Source organism: Limulus polyphemus, unplaced genomic scaffold (assembly GCF_000517525.1).
Source record: "Limulus polyphemus unplaced genomic scaffold, Limulus_polyphemus-2.1.2 Scaffold1573, whole genome shotgun sequence".
NCBI classification, from domain to species: Eukaryota; Metazoa; Arthropoda; class Merostomata; order Xiphosura; family Limulidae; genus Limulus; species Limulus polyphemus.
Window position 1 is genome coordinate 116,461 of NW_013667183.1, and position 16,597 is coordinate 133,057.

Below are 16,597 nucleotides of genomic sequence, written 5' to 3' on the forward strand. Positions count from 1 at the left end.
AAACTGTGGGAAGCGACCCTTGATGGGGGGACGTAAGTTGCGTCAGTAAAACTTTTCATCTTTTTTCTTTTTTAAAGCTACGTTTATTGTTATTAGCAATGGCCGTATATATATATGTTTAAATGTATATATATATATATATATATATATATGTATATGTATATATATATATGTTATATATTTGTTTTGTTACACTATACGGTGACAGTAACAAAAAAACTAAACTTGAAGGTATATATATATTTTTCTTTTTTACTTCAGGAGCATAGTTTTATTATTGTTTTTTTAACTTAGTATTTTTAAAAGTGCAAAATGTTTATTTTATTAATTTTAAAACCAGATCTGTCAGCTTATTAAGAAGAAATGTATTAAAATAAGTTCTTAGATTTCAAAAAATTTGTAATACTGTTTTCATATGAACAGTTGTGAGTTTATAAAGAATGGGAACTTATAGTGAAATTCTCTATTGTTGAGAAAACAAATATGCTAATTAGCTCTATATTCTTCAGCCTCCTTGCCTCTCATTATCATTATCAATAACTAAAGTTAATGACTATAATAAGATATTAAAGCACATCATTTTACTGATAACCCAGAGATTCTATGCAGACTTGAATGTAAACTAATGATCATATTCATTTAATGATAATAAAATTGTATGCTAATTTTAAAAGTACACTAATGGTAATAAACTTGTGCCACTTTAGCAGCATACTAATCATAATAAACTTGTATGGTAATTCTAAGGGCAATAAACTTGTATGGTAATTCTAACAGCACACTAAGGGCAATAAACTTGTATGGTAATTCTAACAGCACACTAAGGGCAATAAACTTGTATGGTAATTCTAACAGCACACTAAGGGCAATAAAGTTGTATGGTAATTCTAACAGCACACTAAGGGCAATAAAGTTGTATGGTAATTCTAACAGCACACTAAGGGCAATAAACTTGTATGGTAATTCTAACAGCACCCTAAGGGCAATAAACTTGTATGGTAATTCTAACAGCACACTAAGGGCAATAAACTTGTATGGTAATTCTAAGAGCACACTAAGGGCATTAAACTTGTGTGATAATTTAAAAGGGAAAAAAAATCGTAGTGTTCATGTACATTCTATATGTATATTTTGCAACTAAACCAGTATCTTAAAATGTGATTGTAACATTTTGTTCTTTGTTTTAGGGTGGTGTGATTGCCATAATTATAGAATGGGACTGCAATATTGATTTTGATATACGATATTGCATTCCAATATATTCCTTTAGAAGATTAGATGATCCAGAAGCTAAAATTGCAAAAGGCTGGAATTTCAGGTATTGAGTTAAATTGCCCATTCCGGTTTGGTGAGTTTTAGAAGTAACTCGTACAAAAGCACTACTACTTTATTAAATATTTTCTGAAAACAGTATACTGAAAAAAAAAGGTGATGTAAATAATTAAAATTAGAACTCTTAAAAGTTTAATTGACATTATGAAAATAGATGTAGCATTTCCTCAGCTTATAAAGAAATAATTACTATAATCTCAGAAATTGTCCTCAATAAAAGAAATATTCAATATTTCTAGTACACTTGATACCCTTATTTTGTATACTATAGGAAGAAACATGATGTTGTTTCGAAGTAACCTTTTTTTGCTAAAATTTTAGTAATTATGTCAAATTTCATGAAGTTGTTGAGGTATGAATACATCATCAAATGTGTGTGTTTATACACACTCAATTAAAGGACAGCACATGTGTTGAATATTATTACTGAACGATATGTATGTCTGTGTGTGTGTGGACTGGAATTATTAGCAATATTTTATTAAACATTCAGTTTTCCACTTTGTTACTTTCAGGTATTCCAACTATTATGATGATAACTCTAGAACTCTCTATAAAGTCTATGGGATTAAATATGATGTAATTGTACATGGACGAGCAGGAAAGTTTAATGTGGTGCCTTTGATGATTAACATTGGATCTGGTTTGGGACTTTTGGCTGTGGTAGGTTTTTGAAATGATTGGGGGTTTTTAAATAACGACAATAACTATTCTGTTACTACTGATGATCTGTTTCTATATTTTCTTCATTTAAAATTAAGTCACTGTATTTCACAATGCTGAAATTTTTATAGCACATTGTAAATCATATAAGATTATAAATATTTAGTTTCTCTGCCTTTGATAAGAAGTGATATTGTAAAGATCAATATGTTAAATTTCTGTTTACTGTTATGAAATGTCCTCAAATAATAGGATAGCCACTAAATATCACACTGTTTGCTTATTCAGTCTTAAACTGAAGACATTAGTATCACTCTTGGGTATCACTCCCTATTCTATACATTACAGTTCTCTGGGGACATAGTATTTAATTCTTATCGTGTGTGGATTCTGCCTCAAAGGTAAAACTGCACTATTGAATTAAACAACTTATAGGAAACAGTTTGTTATTGTTCTATACATTAAAAGAAAAAAACTTCAGAATTGAAATCCATTCAATAAAAGTTTTATTTATGTAATTTTGTGCATAACTAATTTTGAGTTTGAGGTGATTTGACTGTACTCTGACCAAACTCCTTAGGGTGTGTTAATTTCCTGAAATTTCTGAGCATAATACAATACTTGTACCCCCCCCCCTCTCCAAAATTGACACACCTAGGTCTCATAGTTAATTTTACTTTCAGTTATTCAATAAAGATAAATTAAAGGTTTGCCAGACTTGAACAATTACTATTTCCTTTAAGCTGTTGAACACATCATAAAAAAACTACAAAAACCAAAAAAAGTTGTTGGTAAAAGAGTAGCCCAAGAGTTCGCAGTGGGTGGTGATGACTAGCTGCCTTCCCTCTAGTATTACACTGCTAAGTTAGGGACAGCTAGTGCAGATAGCCCTTGTGTAGCTTTGCACAAAATTCTAAACAAACAAACATTAGATGAAGTGTATAAGGCAAGATATTTGAATAAATTGAAGGTAATAGATGGTAAAACTCCATACAATATCAAGAAATGGGAATGGACAACGACATGTTAAATGGCCAGTAGTCATGTATCCAGATATAGTCTATTATTTAGTTAACACACAAATTGTTTACTCATTATAGGAATTTAAGCATACAAGTCTCTTCAATCATACAATTATTTTTTAATGGATGGGTGCTACACATGGGACAGATGGTAATAAACAACAAGTTCATTTTTTCTGTAAAAGTGAAGCATAATCAAAGGATGAATGATACATGTTTACCTCCATGGTTGATATGTGAAAATCATAGAGCCATAATTTCTGGACACTGCACATGCATGGCAGGTATAGGGGTAGTTTGTTCCCATGTGGGTGCCCTACTGTTTGCTGTCAAAGCAGCTGTCAAGATGATAAGTTCCAAGACTGTAACCGAGGAAAAGTCTAACTAGCTGTACCAAAGGTAAATCTATTTACAAGTTTATGACTATATATTATTAGTAAAAATACCCATGGATGTACTTTATACATATCTTTAATAAACGATTTATATATAATATCAGAATGCTTGTTCTGAACAGTCTGATAAGGGTCTACACTGCTTGCAAATGCTTTTTCTGGTGTTATTCATCAGCTTAAGAGGTAAACAGTGGCTAATAGCTTAATATAAATAATTCGATGAATTATAATTCATGTTTCTTTAGAACTGAAGGATTATATTTTGGACTAATATTAGATTTTTTTATCCACTTGATGTGACCCCCCCCTATTCTTTCATGCAACAAATTTATTAAAGAAACAGAGAAAATAAATAAAAAAAACAAGAAGACAACATCTTAAGTGTTGTGTATAGTTGTACTGAGTACCTGATGATGCCACGTTAACAGTAGCAGAACATTGTTTTTAAATGATACATTTTTTCTATTCCATTTTAGCTGTTCTTGAGTTTTAAAACATCTGAATGTTTATTACATGTTAATGTTCAAATTCTAACATCAAAAAATAACACTGTAATTTTCCAGTATTATGAAAAATGTAAATGGTGATTAGGCAATTTGGTTTTAGCTGTAGTTTTAACTATTTTCAATCAAGAACTTCCTAGCAGTGACACCAATCTAAGAAAACTAACTGTAAAGATTTGTTTTAAATTGTAGTCATCTTTACTTAAAGAAGTAGTAAAAATTGAAAAATTAGGTAAATCCATTACCCCTTGCAGTATTGGAAATGAAATCTAACTGAATGAAAATATTAAGTAATCAGAACTTGAAGTTTGTTACACAAACATACTAACTGAATGAAATATTTGAATTTTTAAAACATTATCTCTGATTTTTTTATTTTGCAGGCTTCAGTAATAGGTGATATTATTGTGCTTTATCTACTGAAAAAAAGGGACTATTATCGAAGTAAGAAGTATTTACAAGTTACAACTGAAGGAGATGCATTCGATGTAAGTCATTACTAAAATTTAATGAAAGTAGCACAATGTTGTAAGTAAAACGTACAATCTTAACTATTGGTTAATTCATTCACTGCAGTTATTGTAATGAAAATAAAATATCAATGTTCTAAGTTAAAGAATTAGGAAAAAGCAATGATTTAATGGACATTTAATTGAAAATGTTTTTTTTTTTTTAACTCTGATTATTTATTGTTATTTGTGGTCTGATTTTTTGTAAATTTTCTTTGAGTGTTATTAATTTTTGTATTTGTTTATTTTATAAAATGATACTTCTGAGATACTACATATGTAATACAACTTTGTTTTTTTCCCTGTTCTTTTAATATGCTAAAACTTAAAACTGAAATAGTTGATGTAGTTAAGGGACCAAGTACTTGAGTGAATTAATATTAAGGTACATTTTCTAATTTGATTGCTTTTGGTAAGTATGTATGAATAATTACATTATTATTTTTCTGACAGCTAATAAATGGTAAAATTATTATTTCACAATAGGAAGCATTTTATTGTAGAGTTTATTCCTTTTAAACTAATGGTTAGCTAAATAGCCATATTCTTGTTAAAAAAAAGGGTTGATGAACACTCATTTCTGTATTAATATGCAAAGATTTTATTTATATAGAGTTGATCAAAATTCTTTATTAACAAGTTTGTCTTTTATGTTTTTAGCCCGAGGCATTTATGCCTAGTGTCAGGAGAAGAAAACCTGAGAGTTCCACATACAGTGATCTTGACAGTGTTCAGGATAATTAATCACCATTCCATGTTAACTTGCAAACATACTGTGGAAGTACTACCAGTTTTAAGGTGTTTGGAGCTGAGTATATTTAAGATTAAAAGTTGGAACCAAATTTTTCTAATTTTCAAAATATATGAGTATTTTTTATATACTAGGGTGATTTTTCTAAAGAATACAATCATAACTGGTATGATTTTATTGCATAGCTTGATGGGGAAGAACACTTTAATTATAAAGTTTGTATATGTGATTAAGAATTAGCTTTAATTATAAAGTTTGTATATGTGAAATCAGATAGTGATTATAGCTGTTAGAATAGCTACATTCTAAATTGCTTAACTTTGAAATAGATTCCAAGTTTATTTCATGTATAATCGGCTAATAATGTTTCATCATAATAGTTTTACTGCAAGCATCAAAGAACTAATTAAACTTTTTTTTTTTAAATAACATCATGTTTGATATTAAACAGTATCAGTGGGTCAGAGGAGAGATAGAGGAAGCTTATTTTAGAATTTTGTTTTCAGTTTTATTTTGCAAGAACATTATTCCTTTTTTGAACTTATTTTTTTGTGTACAACATTACTAATTCTATAATAATAATAATAATGCAAGCCAGTTTCGTAATCTATTTCATTAGTAAAACTTAAATGAATAAATTACATCAGAGGTATCTGAAAGTTTTGTGTAAAGTTTATTGTAGTAATTACCCCTAAACGTTTAGCACTTGAAAATTTGATTAAGTCTTTAGTACACAAAATATAAAACTTTGTTGGATCACAGATGGACTGCTTGAACATTTTGCTACACTTGTTTAATGCAATATTATAGCATTTCATTCTAAATTATTTTTTCATTTACTGTTTAAAAGTGGTTATGATTTATATATATTTACAGTTTATAAATAATAGCAATTTTCAAAATTTTGTTTGTCTTTTATATTAAAATTGTTATATAAGTGACTAAAATCTTTGTATAAAAACTGTTTGTACTTCAAGTTATAATTGCCCTGTCTAGATAAAATTAAATAGTTTTATATTGGCATTAGTATAACATCTGAACCCATTAAATCATCCTTATAAATACAAACTAGTCAAATGAGAATAATTTGTCTGTGATTAAGAATTAGCTTTAATTATAAAGTTTGTATATGTGAAATCAGATAGTGATTATAGCTGTTAGAATAAATTTTTACTTTTGCTTTTCAGTATATGAGATGCGGAATAGCTTTGGTTGTTGCAGAATATTATGTATTGATTGGATTTAAAGTTGTCACAATTACTTACATTGTTATTTGAATTACAATATTATGTGCATGGAATTATATTTGGTAACTTAAGAAGTACAGTAAACAATGTTTCTTGATTTTGTTAAATTTCTTTTATTGTTACAATAAAATATTTTTAAAACTTTTCCTATGGTTTATATTCCTTTTGTTTACCTGAAACATATGCCTAGCATTGTAAAACTGTATCAGTGATTGTTATAAACACATTTTAAGTAGAACATTAATGTTAATTCTTAAGAATGTACACACACACACACACACACAGATTGTGGTGTAGAACCTAAATTTCAATAACTCTACTTTCTGTAAAAAACAATGTCATTTTAACTAATCTAGAGCTCTTGAAAGTATCAAGTTAACCAAATTCAACTTCTTTATTTCTGTTAATCTAAGTTTCATGTCAGTGTTGTTTTCCAAGTGTTTAGTTTAATAGTTTTCATATATAACTAACTTTGGATTCTTGAAAATAACAGGTGAAGATTTTTCCTCCATATGCTATTTCTTGGTACAATTTTTAAGATATTTCTTTGCAGTCTTTTCCATATAGTTTTCACCTCTGCTTTGTACATGTAATGACACCTGAATTTACTTTTCATTTTACTCTGCCTTTTTCTGCAAAATACTTTTATGCTTACTATTAATATTACCAAGATTAATTACATTCTATTTAACCTGTGAAGAACTTGTTTTCCTGTGTGGTATCCTTTGAACTTAAGGCTCTCGTGTGGAAACTAACATCAGTATATCCAAAATTAGTGGATGTTGGAGGTAGTTAAAAGCTCGCTACATTATTGGATGAGTTAAAAGACATGGAGTAAACAAATATTCTATTCAGAATTGAACATACATTCTTTAAAGATGAAAGTATATTTTTTGTAACAGATTTTTAAGTTCTGTGATATGTGTGTGATATGCAAGTTTCATAAACTATAGCTCTCCATATCTTTATCCATATAAATTTTCAAAATTTTAGTACAAGTCTTTGTACTTCATTCCAAATGAACAAGATGTGCCTAATCTTGAATTGCATTCATCCTTCTACTTGGTAATCATACATGATTAGTGATTTAGAAGAACTGTTCTGAGTGTATATTCTCTCTATTGTGGCCAGCATATTCAATGAGTTGGTTAGTTTTTAGTGACTGGCTGACATGCAATTGTCTGTATTGACAGAGATGCTGGAAATCCTGGTTTCCCTTTCTGTTAATGGGACTAGTCAGATAACATGACATTCCCAGAAATTAGAAACTAATTGAATTTACTTGTCAGCAAAAATACTTCTTTCTCAGATTGTCTGTTCAAGATCATTCCAGCAGCCATCATGTATAGCTAATTTTATAGTAAAAACGTTTTTTGTTGTTATTCAACATTTAATTGTTGGTATCTTTAGAGAAGATGATGTAAAGAATAGCACATTCTTATAACTATATTATGAGAAAGTACAAGTCCTGTTGGAAATTGTCTCAAGTTAACATTCGTAGGGGCAATTTATACAGAGCATGAGATAGTTTTGCTTAAATCGGTCCCACCCAGTGAAAGTGGGCTTTCTTGGGGTGCTCCCGTCTCCCCATCCCACCCAACCACGTTTAATTTCAAGGCATTGGATCTGTAGATCTCAGCCACGTCATTTGGATTTATAGATCTTTGCCAGGCCCGTTTGTTACTGTTTCGTCAATGACTTCTCTTCTTCGGCTCATTTCGTCGTTAGGACACGCCTTGCTTTCGCTTTGCCAGCCTTCATCTTTTCGGCTTTCTCTCCCTCCCAGGTCAACAACCATGCAGCCTAACCCGTATCAGAAACAACAGTATCTTTAAATACCTCCACACCACGTGCGGGGTGAAGTAGGATTAGGTAACCTTTGAACATCCCGGATGCTTAATGGATTAAGTTGTTTTGCAACTCGTATTATTTTCAATCCGAATACCTGCCCGGTTATGTTGTGTGAGACCGTCTGAAAATATCAGTTCATCTCCCTATAATAAAAGGAATGATCTTTCTCGGCGGAAAACGCAAGAACCACAGACATTGCAACAACTTGTGTTACACAATAATCTTATATTAAATATCATTAATTAAGAATCTTTGTACCCTTGCTCTGATGAAATAATAGGTAGGCTAAGTTGTTGTATAGGTACACATATCATTGGTTGCTGTCTCCTCGTAGATGTTGCTACCACATCCCATCATCCGTTAATTCTCGCTCTCTTGATCTGAAATAAAACACTCAAATCTCACACAAAAAATCGTTTGTACATTTTTACATTTGAACTCTCAACTGACCGGCTTATTCACGTCTTTAATTACCAGTGGGGTCGCCCCCAGTGGCACAGCGGAATGTCTGCGGACTTACAACGCTAGAAACCGAGTTTCAATACCCGTGGTGGGCAGAGCACAGATGGCCCATTGTTTAGCTTTGTGCTTAAATTACAAACAAACAAACCAGTGGGGTCCACTTACTGTATCATATTGAGCAGTTTTATATTTATGCCCACTACTATGCTCGGTATAAAGTACATATTAAACAAACTGGGTGAAATCACTTTTATGCATGTAATACATACGAAACCTCAACAATGATTAATTGTAATATTAACGGTATTATGGTTAACTTTATTGTGTGACTTTTATGTTATTAGTGATTCTGTAAGCAACCAAGTCATGAACCCACATACAATTTAGAGCATACATATTTTCGGAAAACGGGTTTAAAATGTGGATGGGGCATAGACCCTTTCGGTAATTTTAGGGTTAAAACAACTTTATCAGACATTTGATTATTTAAGAAATAAATATATAAATGTTTTTCATAACTATTTAATTGTATTGCAACAAATGTGCGGTAATTATGTAGTGTTTATTAATTAAAATTGCAGCTATTAAAATGAGGCTTTTGAAAATTGATAGCTTGTATAGGTATCCTGAAATTTGTATTGGGTATAGTTTAACATGATACATTTACTACTAGCTTGAAGTTAAACCTTGTTTGAATATTGTTTACTTCTACCTGGTGATTCAGCAGTAAACTTGAGGGCTTATAACGCTCACATTCAGGGCTCGATCCCTGTAGTTGGCATAACTTAGATAGCTCATTATGTAGCTTTGTACTTAATACAAAAATATTGCTGACTAGGATAATAACCTTGTATATCATTACATCTCTCTGGGTTTTTTATCCATTTCCATTTGTTTTTAGGAAGTTAAATGTATTAGTACCAAGATTAGAAAATGAGAAAAGAATGAGGATATAATGTAATTTTTGTAAATTATTTTGTGTATGCGTGTTGTGTACAATATTGAAAAGAATTATGGAAAGGGGGAGAAAATATTTATAAAAGGCAAACACTAAGAGAATGACACTCCTTTACTGTATGAAAATGAACTACTCCAGAGTACAATAACATGTTTATAGTTAACACTGTGATTAATTGTCATCCGACCAATCGGAAAATGGCACACCATTGTAAGACTTAAAATACAGGTAGTTACACTATGACTCGTAGCTGGGGTATTATTCTACTCATGACTTCCAGGGCTGAAATACCAGACGAACGTGTAGAAATCAAATCTTTTGACTGGTCAAGGATATTCTATGCAAAGAAAAAATGCATTATGACACTATGTTTAAAGTCTTCAGTTGGGTCAGTGACAAAGCTACGGACATACAACGAGCCCCAGCGGTGGACAGAGCGCAGATAGTCCATCATGTTGCTATATATTAACAAAACAACACAACCAGGTTTCAATAGGAACTGTATGCAAGGCCCTGAAGATGGCGTGACTGAATTGGAAGAAGGGTCAAAGCGAATGGATACATTTGAGCCGGGTCCCCGTGATTATGAGAGAAAAATAAATATAGTTATTTTAACCAAAAATTGTATTTCTCATCGAGAAAGAAATATTTGCAACTGTGTTTATTGGTTTCATATAAATGATAATTTCGTAATTTTTTCGTTAACATGTTTTACAACTTGTTTTTCCATAAATATTTGTTCGGCCATTTAAAAATTCAATGTAATTATATTTATTACAAATATTAGAGTTAGTATTTTGCATATTAACTACTAATTGGCTTGTTTGTTTCTTGTTGTTTTTTGTTTTTTTTTGTTTCGTTTTTTGTATTGCTCAAATTGAAATTAACAAATAATATTGCATTTATGAAGTTCTCTTCTTAGGGCTACCCTTCAAAATGTGCCCAGGCCCCCAACGTCCTGATCCGGCTCTGGAAGATGGTTCGTGAAACTGACATTACCGTATTAATAATAGAAGTGATCGAGATAGAAAACCGAAACTTTCGAAAACGCAAACGAGGTGTAATGCTTTGTGTGAGAAAAGGGCTCTGCACAACGTACTCGCCTTTTTCTTTTCAATGTGATATTGCTATGTATCAGTTGTTAAGTATTAGAATTTCGAATAGTCCGAAGCCGAGTTAACTGATAATTTAAATTTAGTTAAATGGTACTTTGGATTTAGTATTTAAATATACGCCGATATATTAGTCAATTTACGATATTTGCCAACAAGATTAATACACATCGTTTTCGTTTTTAACACAAATACGTTTTAATATACACACAACAATACAATTATTACAAATAGTTATTACAAACAATGATTTATAAACAAAAGTTTCACAAAGTTATAAACAATATAAACTTCCTTGATATCTTATCGGGGGTTTACGATAAGCGAGTTAACTACGAGTTGATGTAGATACGATTTACCGGGAAGCTAGCTAGCTTTGTCCTTTGTCACACACGCTGAATTTCTGTTCCGTTGAAGTTAGGTAATGTTTTCGTAAAAATACTAATGTATAATGAGAATCCACTGAAATTAAACGATTTGTAATGTTCGAAATTTATAAATATTCCTGGTCAAATATCTTAAGTTTTCCGATTGATAAGCGTTATAAAAATCACAGTTGTAGCTTTCGAAGCTTATAGCACACTGATTATAGCGAACTACTAATAGACACTCTTCTTTAGGCGCGTCGTGTTGGTTGTATTTATAGGCGTGGGAAGGTTTTCTAGAAAATTCAGATTACGTAACAATGCTGAGCTTTTTTTAAACGTTTATGTATATAGATATATTGTTGATTCCTACTCTCGAGAATTTTCTACAGCTTTGGAGAATAGGTGGGAGTTTCACAATACATATCTAACACTTCAAGCTATGCATGTTTTTAAATATAAACTGAATCTAAACAACATTCATATTAAAATAAATACATAACAACAAATTCGTTACACAGTAATAAATTCACCATCTAGTTGGCATTGCTTGTTATTTCCATACTGTGTGTTTTAGGAAGTGATGTGTATGTTTGAACCTAGCACTGTTCCAGAATCGGTTAGAAGGAAAACAAATTACTACAGTTATATTTTATAACATATTCACAAGTTATTTTTATCTACGTCCTGCATACAACAAGAGTTTATAGAATTTGTTTCATTCTAATTAATGTATTTTGTTGAATTAGTTCACAGGGCAATATTTATAATATCAGAGACGTCACTGCAAAGATAAAAACTCGTACTAAGTTTACTTACAAGGTTGAAACTATAGAGTTGGTACAGGTTATTTATTTTATTTTTTTGCAAGTCCAAGTCATAATGAAAAATGTGTTTGTGGAATAGCCAAATGTTCTAAAAGGGAGAATATGCACTGTGCTTTTATGTTGTTTGTTTATGGAAGCCAAAATAATGTACCCTCAGTTTGTTTCTACACGGGCTTAGTGATAGTTTGTTTGTAGGGGATCTTTTCCAATATACGCAAATGAAATAAGTTGGATATAATTTGAATCTGATGTCATGCCAAAACAAACTGATAGTACACTATTTGTGCCACATAACCATGGCGGTGGAAATTCAATTGAATCACACAGGTTGGTAAAGGAAGTATGAACTATCTTTTATTTTGGACCAGCTACACTATAAGGTCTCCAAGTTGTGTGTTTGTACTTAATATCTGCATCAAAGTGTGTCACATCACTGACTAGAAGATGGCAATCAGCGTATATAACTTATCTGTACAAACTGTTATATTTTAGAAATATCATCTGAGACAGCATTTTGTCACTAAGCTTAGCTCTATGAGGGCACATAATGATGCCTCCATAGCTGAACACTCGTTCAATGGGAGAACTAGAAGTGGGAACAGTCAGCACTCTCATAGCCACAGGAAACAGCCTGGAGAGGTTGTTCTTGTTGATCAACCAGAAGTGAAGATATGCATTGGGACTTCCTTCATGATGTTCCTGGCACATCTCGAAGTATCTTTTGAGTTGGGAAGAAACAGATGTCTTAGAAGCCCCACCCCAGTGTCTGCTTCTTTTGTACCCTGCAAAAAGTTGAGGGACGTTCTGGGATGGAATGTCTTCCTCGTCGCTACTAGTGTCATTTTCTACCAATACTGTGGTAGCCTGGGACATGATCAAATCTGTATAATGAATATATGGAAGAAAATCCAAAGTAAAACAAGTTCTAAGTTAAATTGTCATGCATATATGATTTCTACCTGACATGATTTAATGATGGTTACTCTCAATGAATGTGAATCATTAACACTGTAATGGTGATAAACGGAAGGCTAACATTTAGCAGATTATACACAAGAGCAAATACATGTAGTGCTGATGGTGCATAAAGTCTGAAAGTATTGATGAGTCATATTTGATAATTCTCAAGTTTAGCTTCATTGGATCAGTTCAGGTCACCCAGTGTGTAAAAAAACAACTAATATTAATTGTAATTTAATTTACATTATATATTTTTAAAATGCAGTCAGAACTATTCAGCATGCCCCTCCTCTTTTAAAGGGATTTTAGGCATCTTATCTTCTGTATTTCTTTTTTATTCAAAACAAATTGCTCCCTTAAAAGTAACCCACACTTCATATTTCACTCAAATGGCTAATGGCATTTTTAATGATATTTACCTTTTGTACGTTTCTTGACTTTGTCCTTCACCTCTTCTGATGCCAAGACATCATGTTCAATCTGCATCATGCAGAATGCTGGATCAAGTACTGCTGACAAGATATAAATGGGATCACCAAATGGTAGATTGGCTGTGTTGATTCCATCATTTGTGCAGTGACAAATATTTCTTGGAATTTTTCCACAGTGAGCCTTTCAGGGCTCTGATTAGGCCGTTCAGGTACCGAACATTGACTAACATATCATGCAGATAATGGTTTAACGACAACACACAGGGTAGGACTGGGCTTATGGTGACAACCTGCTCTCCTCGCATCAATCTGGTTGCTTCAATGAAAAGTTCCAAGATGGTGACTAGCTCTTGCAACTGGTTCCATTCTCTGCTGCTGAAAGCTACCTCTTTATGTGCCCGTTCTTCCAGGAGATCGCATGATGGTCGAGACATACTATAGTTCTAACCTATATTAGGGTTGAGTTCCATCTGGTGTTGTTAAGGGCAGGAATCCCTTTGTTAGGCCCAAACACCTTTTCAAAGGCTTCTTTGAAGGAGCAACTGGAATGCAGTAAGGTGCACAATATTGAAGCTTTACTCATGGCTAGGTTGATTGCTTTTGTTTCCTTTAGCCCATCTGACACCACCAGTTGCATGATGTGTGTAAAACATTGCAGGTACTGCTTCTGGCAGTTCCTGGTCAGTGCCATATCTACATCTTGCGGGTCTTCTTCATGGAGCTCTTCCCATAAACTGTCATTAGCACTAGTAAGTCCTGCATCATCATCAGTGGTTCTAGGGAAGCACACAGTGAATGATTTCTTCATGTTTGATGCGTTGTCTCACATATAATGTAGTCCAGTTTGTTCTTCATTACATATTCATCACAGATGGCTTCAAATGCCTTGCTGATTTTCTCACCTGTGTGGGAACCTGTGAATCTGCTACAGCTTAACAGTTACGACCTCAGGTTGATAGCAGACTTCTTTATTTCAATTGCATGGGCAGTCACACCAAGGAAATCTCTTAGCTGTCTGTCTGATCAGATGTCTATAGTGAATAAAACCCAGAATGTTTCTTGTAGTTGGGCCTTGACGAGGTCTTGTTGTTTCGTAACCATGTCATTTATGTGGGATGATACAGTTCCTCTACTAATTGGCTCATACTCACCACCTAAAATATCTATGAAGTGACGAAAAATAAATGTTCAATTATTGATAGTGGCATCCTACAGTTAATAATAAGGCTAGAGGAACCCTCTTTTTAGAAAATAAAAGTTTTGAGATGGCTTGACTGGGTAATGAAAAAGTTAATATAAATATACGACGTTTCGACAAGATCATGTCATCCTTAGGTACAAGTAGTTTACAGACACATGAATATATATACAGTATGGAACAAAGAGGTTACATGACTGGAGATTGCTTCACAGCTTAGTAAATTATCTTGGTACCCTGGGGTGTTGGTTTCGGGTGGGGATGTTTTGTTCAATTAAGATAGCTTCCTTTATTCTGCGTTTATTAACGTTTGGTTCTTTGTTTAAAATTACAGTGCTTTGTATAGATATACCGAGTTTTTTTGGGTTGCAATGATGTTAACATGGGAGGGTTTTTCATTATGTTGTTGAATCTAGTTTATAAATGACGTTTGTATTGTGTGATTCTATGTAATTTTTATTTACTAATGATTCTAGTTTAGGGCTGGGTTTTTGGGTGAATTTGAAGTCAAAAGGAATTTTATGTTTAATGGCAAGTTTTCTCCAAGTGTTGATTATTTTTTAACTGATGTCAAAGATAAATGGTAAACTGCAGTGTAATATTGTTCTGTTGTTTGGTGTATCAATGTCAATTTTGTTTGTGAATTGAGTTTTGAGGTTTTTGTTCTGGTAGTTGTGTGGAAATCTTTGGACAGCAGTTAGTAGTAGTTTGTTGGTGTGAATGAAGGAATACATAGATGAAGAAATCAACTCTATAAAGTATTTTTAATCTTAACATGAAAATCACTTTGCACGCGGACTCGTCAAAAATATACTGGATATATTCACAAACAATTTTTTTTTAGTTTATTAAAAATACTTCACTAAAAATATGATATTTTTGTATGTGAAAGACTTATAATGTTTACATAAAGTCTGCCAAATTTTGTGAAGATATACAAACCATATTAAAAGTTAGTAGTATCAAAACTATAAAGACTTTTAAATGAGTATACAGAGGTCATGTGGTTGGTCAAATTGACCAAGCTTGTGTTGAGAGAGAGAGAGATACAGTATATGTGTTCATTGTACTATCAATTCAGCAAGGTAGCAAAATGGCGGCTACAGGCACTGGTATGATCCCGAGAGTTATATCGTTTGCTTTTAGAGACTACGAGTGTTCTACATCGAAAAGATTTGCTTACTGCAGGACCTGCAAAAGTAAAGTCACTGTTGGGCCAAATACTTCTTCAAATTTTGTGCAGCATATTGTGTGTAATATAAGCCTGTCTAGGTCGTCATTTTTAATACATGATGTAATATAGATAATGGGAAAAGCTACTCATCTCTCAGCGTGGATTTTCAAATGTGGCACAAAATTTGAAGTCGTAAGTTATTTTGTCAGAGTCTCAAGTCAAAAAAATTGACTCGAGTCCAAGTCACATGACTTGAGTCTACAAATCTGTTAAACTATAGAGGGAACTATGTAAGCATATCTAAAAATATGAGTTATATCATTCATCAGTTCAGTTTTAGTTTTTTAGCTGTTTAATAAAACAAAAACGTTTTTATAGGCGTATTTCAAGTTTCGAACATATATTTATGTAATATGTACACAGTAGTGTACCTAAGCCTATGAAAGTGCTGGGGTAAGAATATTTTGAGTCTCCTCACAGCCCAATCCCGATAATGTTGTATATGTTTAAAATCAACACTTATTCATAACATAAAATAAAACCACATTTCCAAATGTTTCGTGAAATATTACACTAGTGTTTGTGTGTGTGTGTAGAGAGGACATCTGGTTGTTGATTCGTATGGCCCTCGAAGAGTGTCGCGCCAGCCATTCACAGGTGGACTTTTTTATGAGTGCAACTGTGTATCAGGCGAGATCTTGGGTCCCGAAAGTGTGCATTTAGTGTAGCTTACAAGTGGGTCTATATGAAATGGGTCAGATGGACCTTTTGGGCTCTGGTGTAATTGCACCACCAATACCAAAAAAAAAAAAGGAATAGATATATGTATATAGTGTA

The 16,597-nt window shown here is 32.4% G+C and overlaps 2 protein-coding genes across 3 annotated transcripts in view; one reads left to right on the forward strand and one right to left on the reverse strand.

The window, feature by feature from the left end:
- Positions 1-6,548, forward strand: part of LOC106464158 (P2X purinoceptor 4-like) — a 46,815-nt gene extending 40,267 nt beyond the window's left edge. The window contains exons 8-12 of one of the 2 annotated variants that reach the window (XR_002611660.1): positions 1,188-1,318; positions 1,848-1,995; positions 4,299-4,403; positions 5,085-5,222; positions 6,363-6,546. Coding sequence is in view for 1 of the 2 variants with exons in the window: in XM_013924278.2 (XP_013779732.1) it covers positions 1,188-1,318; positions 1,848-1,995; positions 4,299-4,403; positions 5,085-5,168 (468 nt within the window). In the remaining variant the exon portion in view is untranslated. Of the gene's footprint in view, positions 1-1,187; positions 1,319-1,847; positions 1,996-4,298; positions 4,404-5,084 lie in introns of both variants that reach the window. The other variant, XM_013924278.2, reaches the window with a different exon arrangement.
- Positions 6,549-12,324: 5,776 nt separating this feature from the next.
- Positions 12,325-16,597, reverse strand: part of LOC111086942 — a 23,667-nt gene continuing 19,394 nt past the window's right edge. The window contains exons 2-3 of the mRNA XM_022391843.1: positions 13,377-14,551; positions 12,325-12,878 (exon numbers count right to left, since the gene is read on the reverse strand). Coding sequence (XP_022247551.1) covers positions 12,463-12,878; positions 13,377-13,446 — 486 coding nt within the window. The 5' untranslated portion in view covers positions 13,447-14,551 and the 3' untranslated portion in view covers positions 12,325-12,462. The remainder of the gene's footprint in view (positions 12,879-13,376; positions 14,552-16,597) is intronic.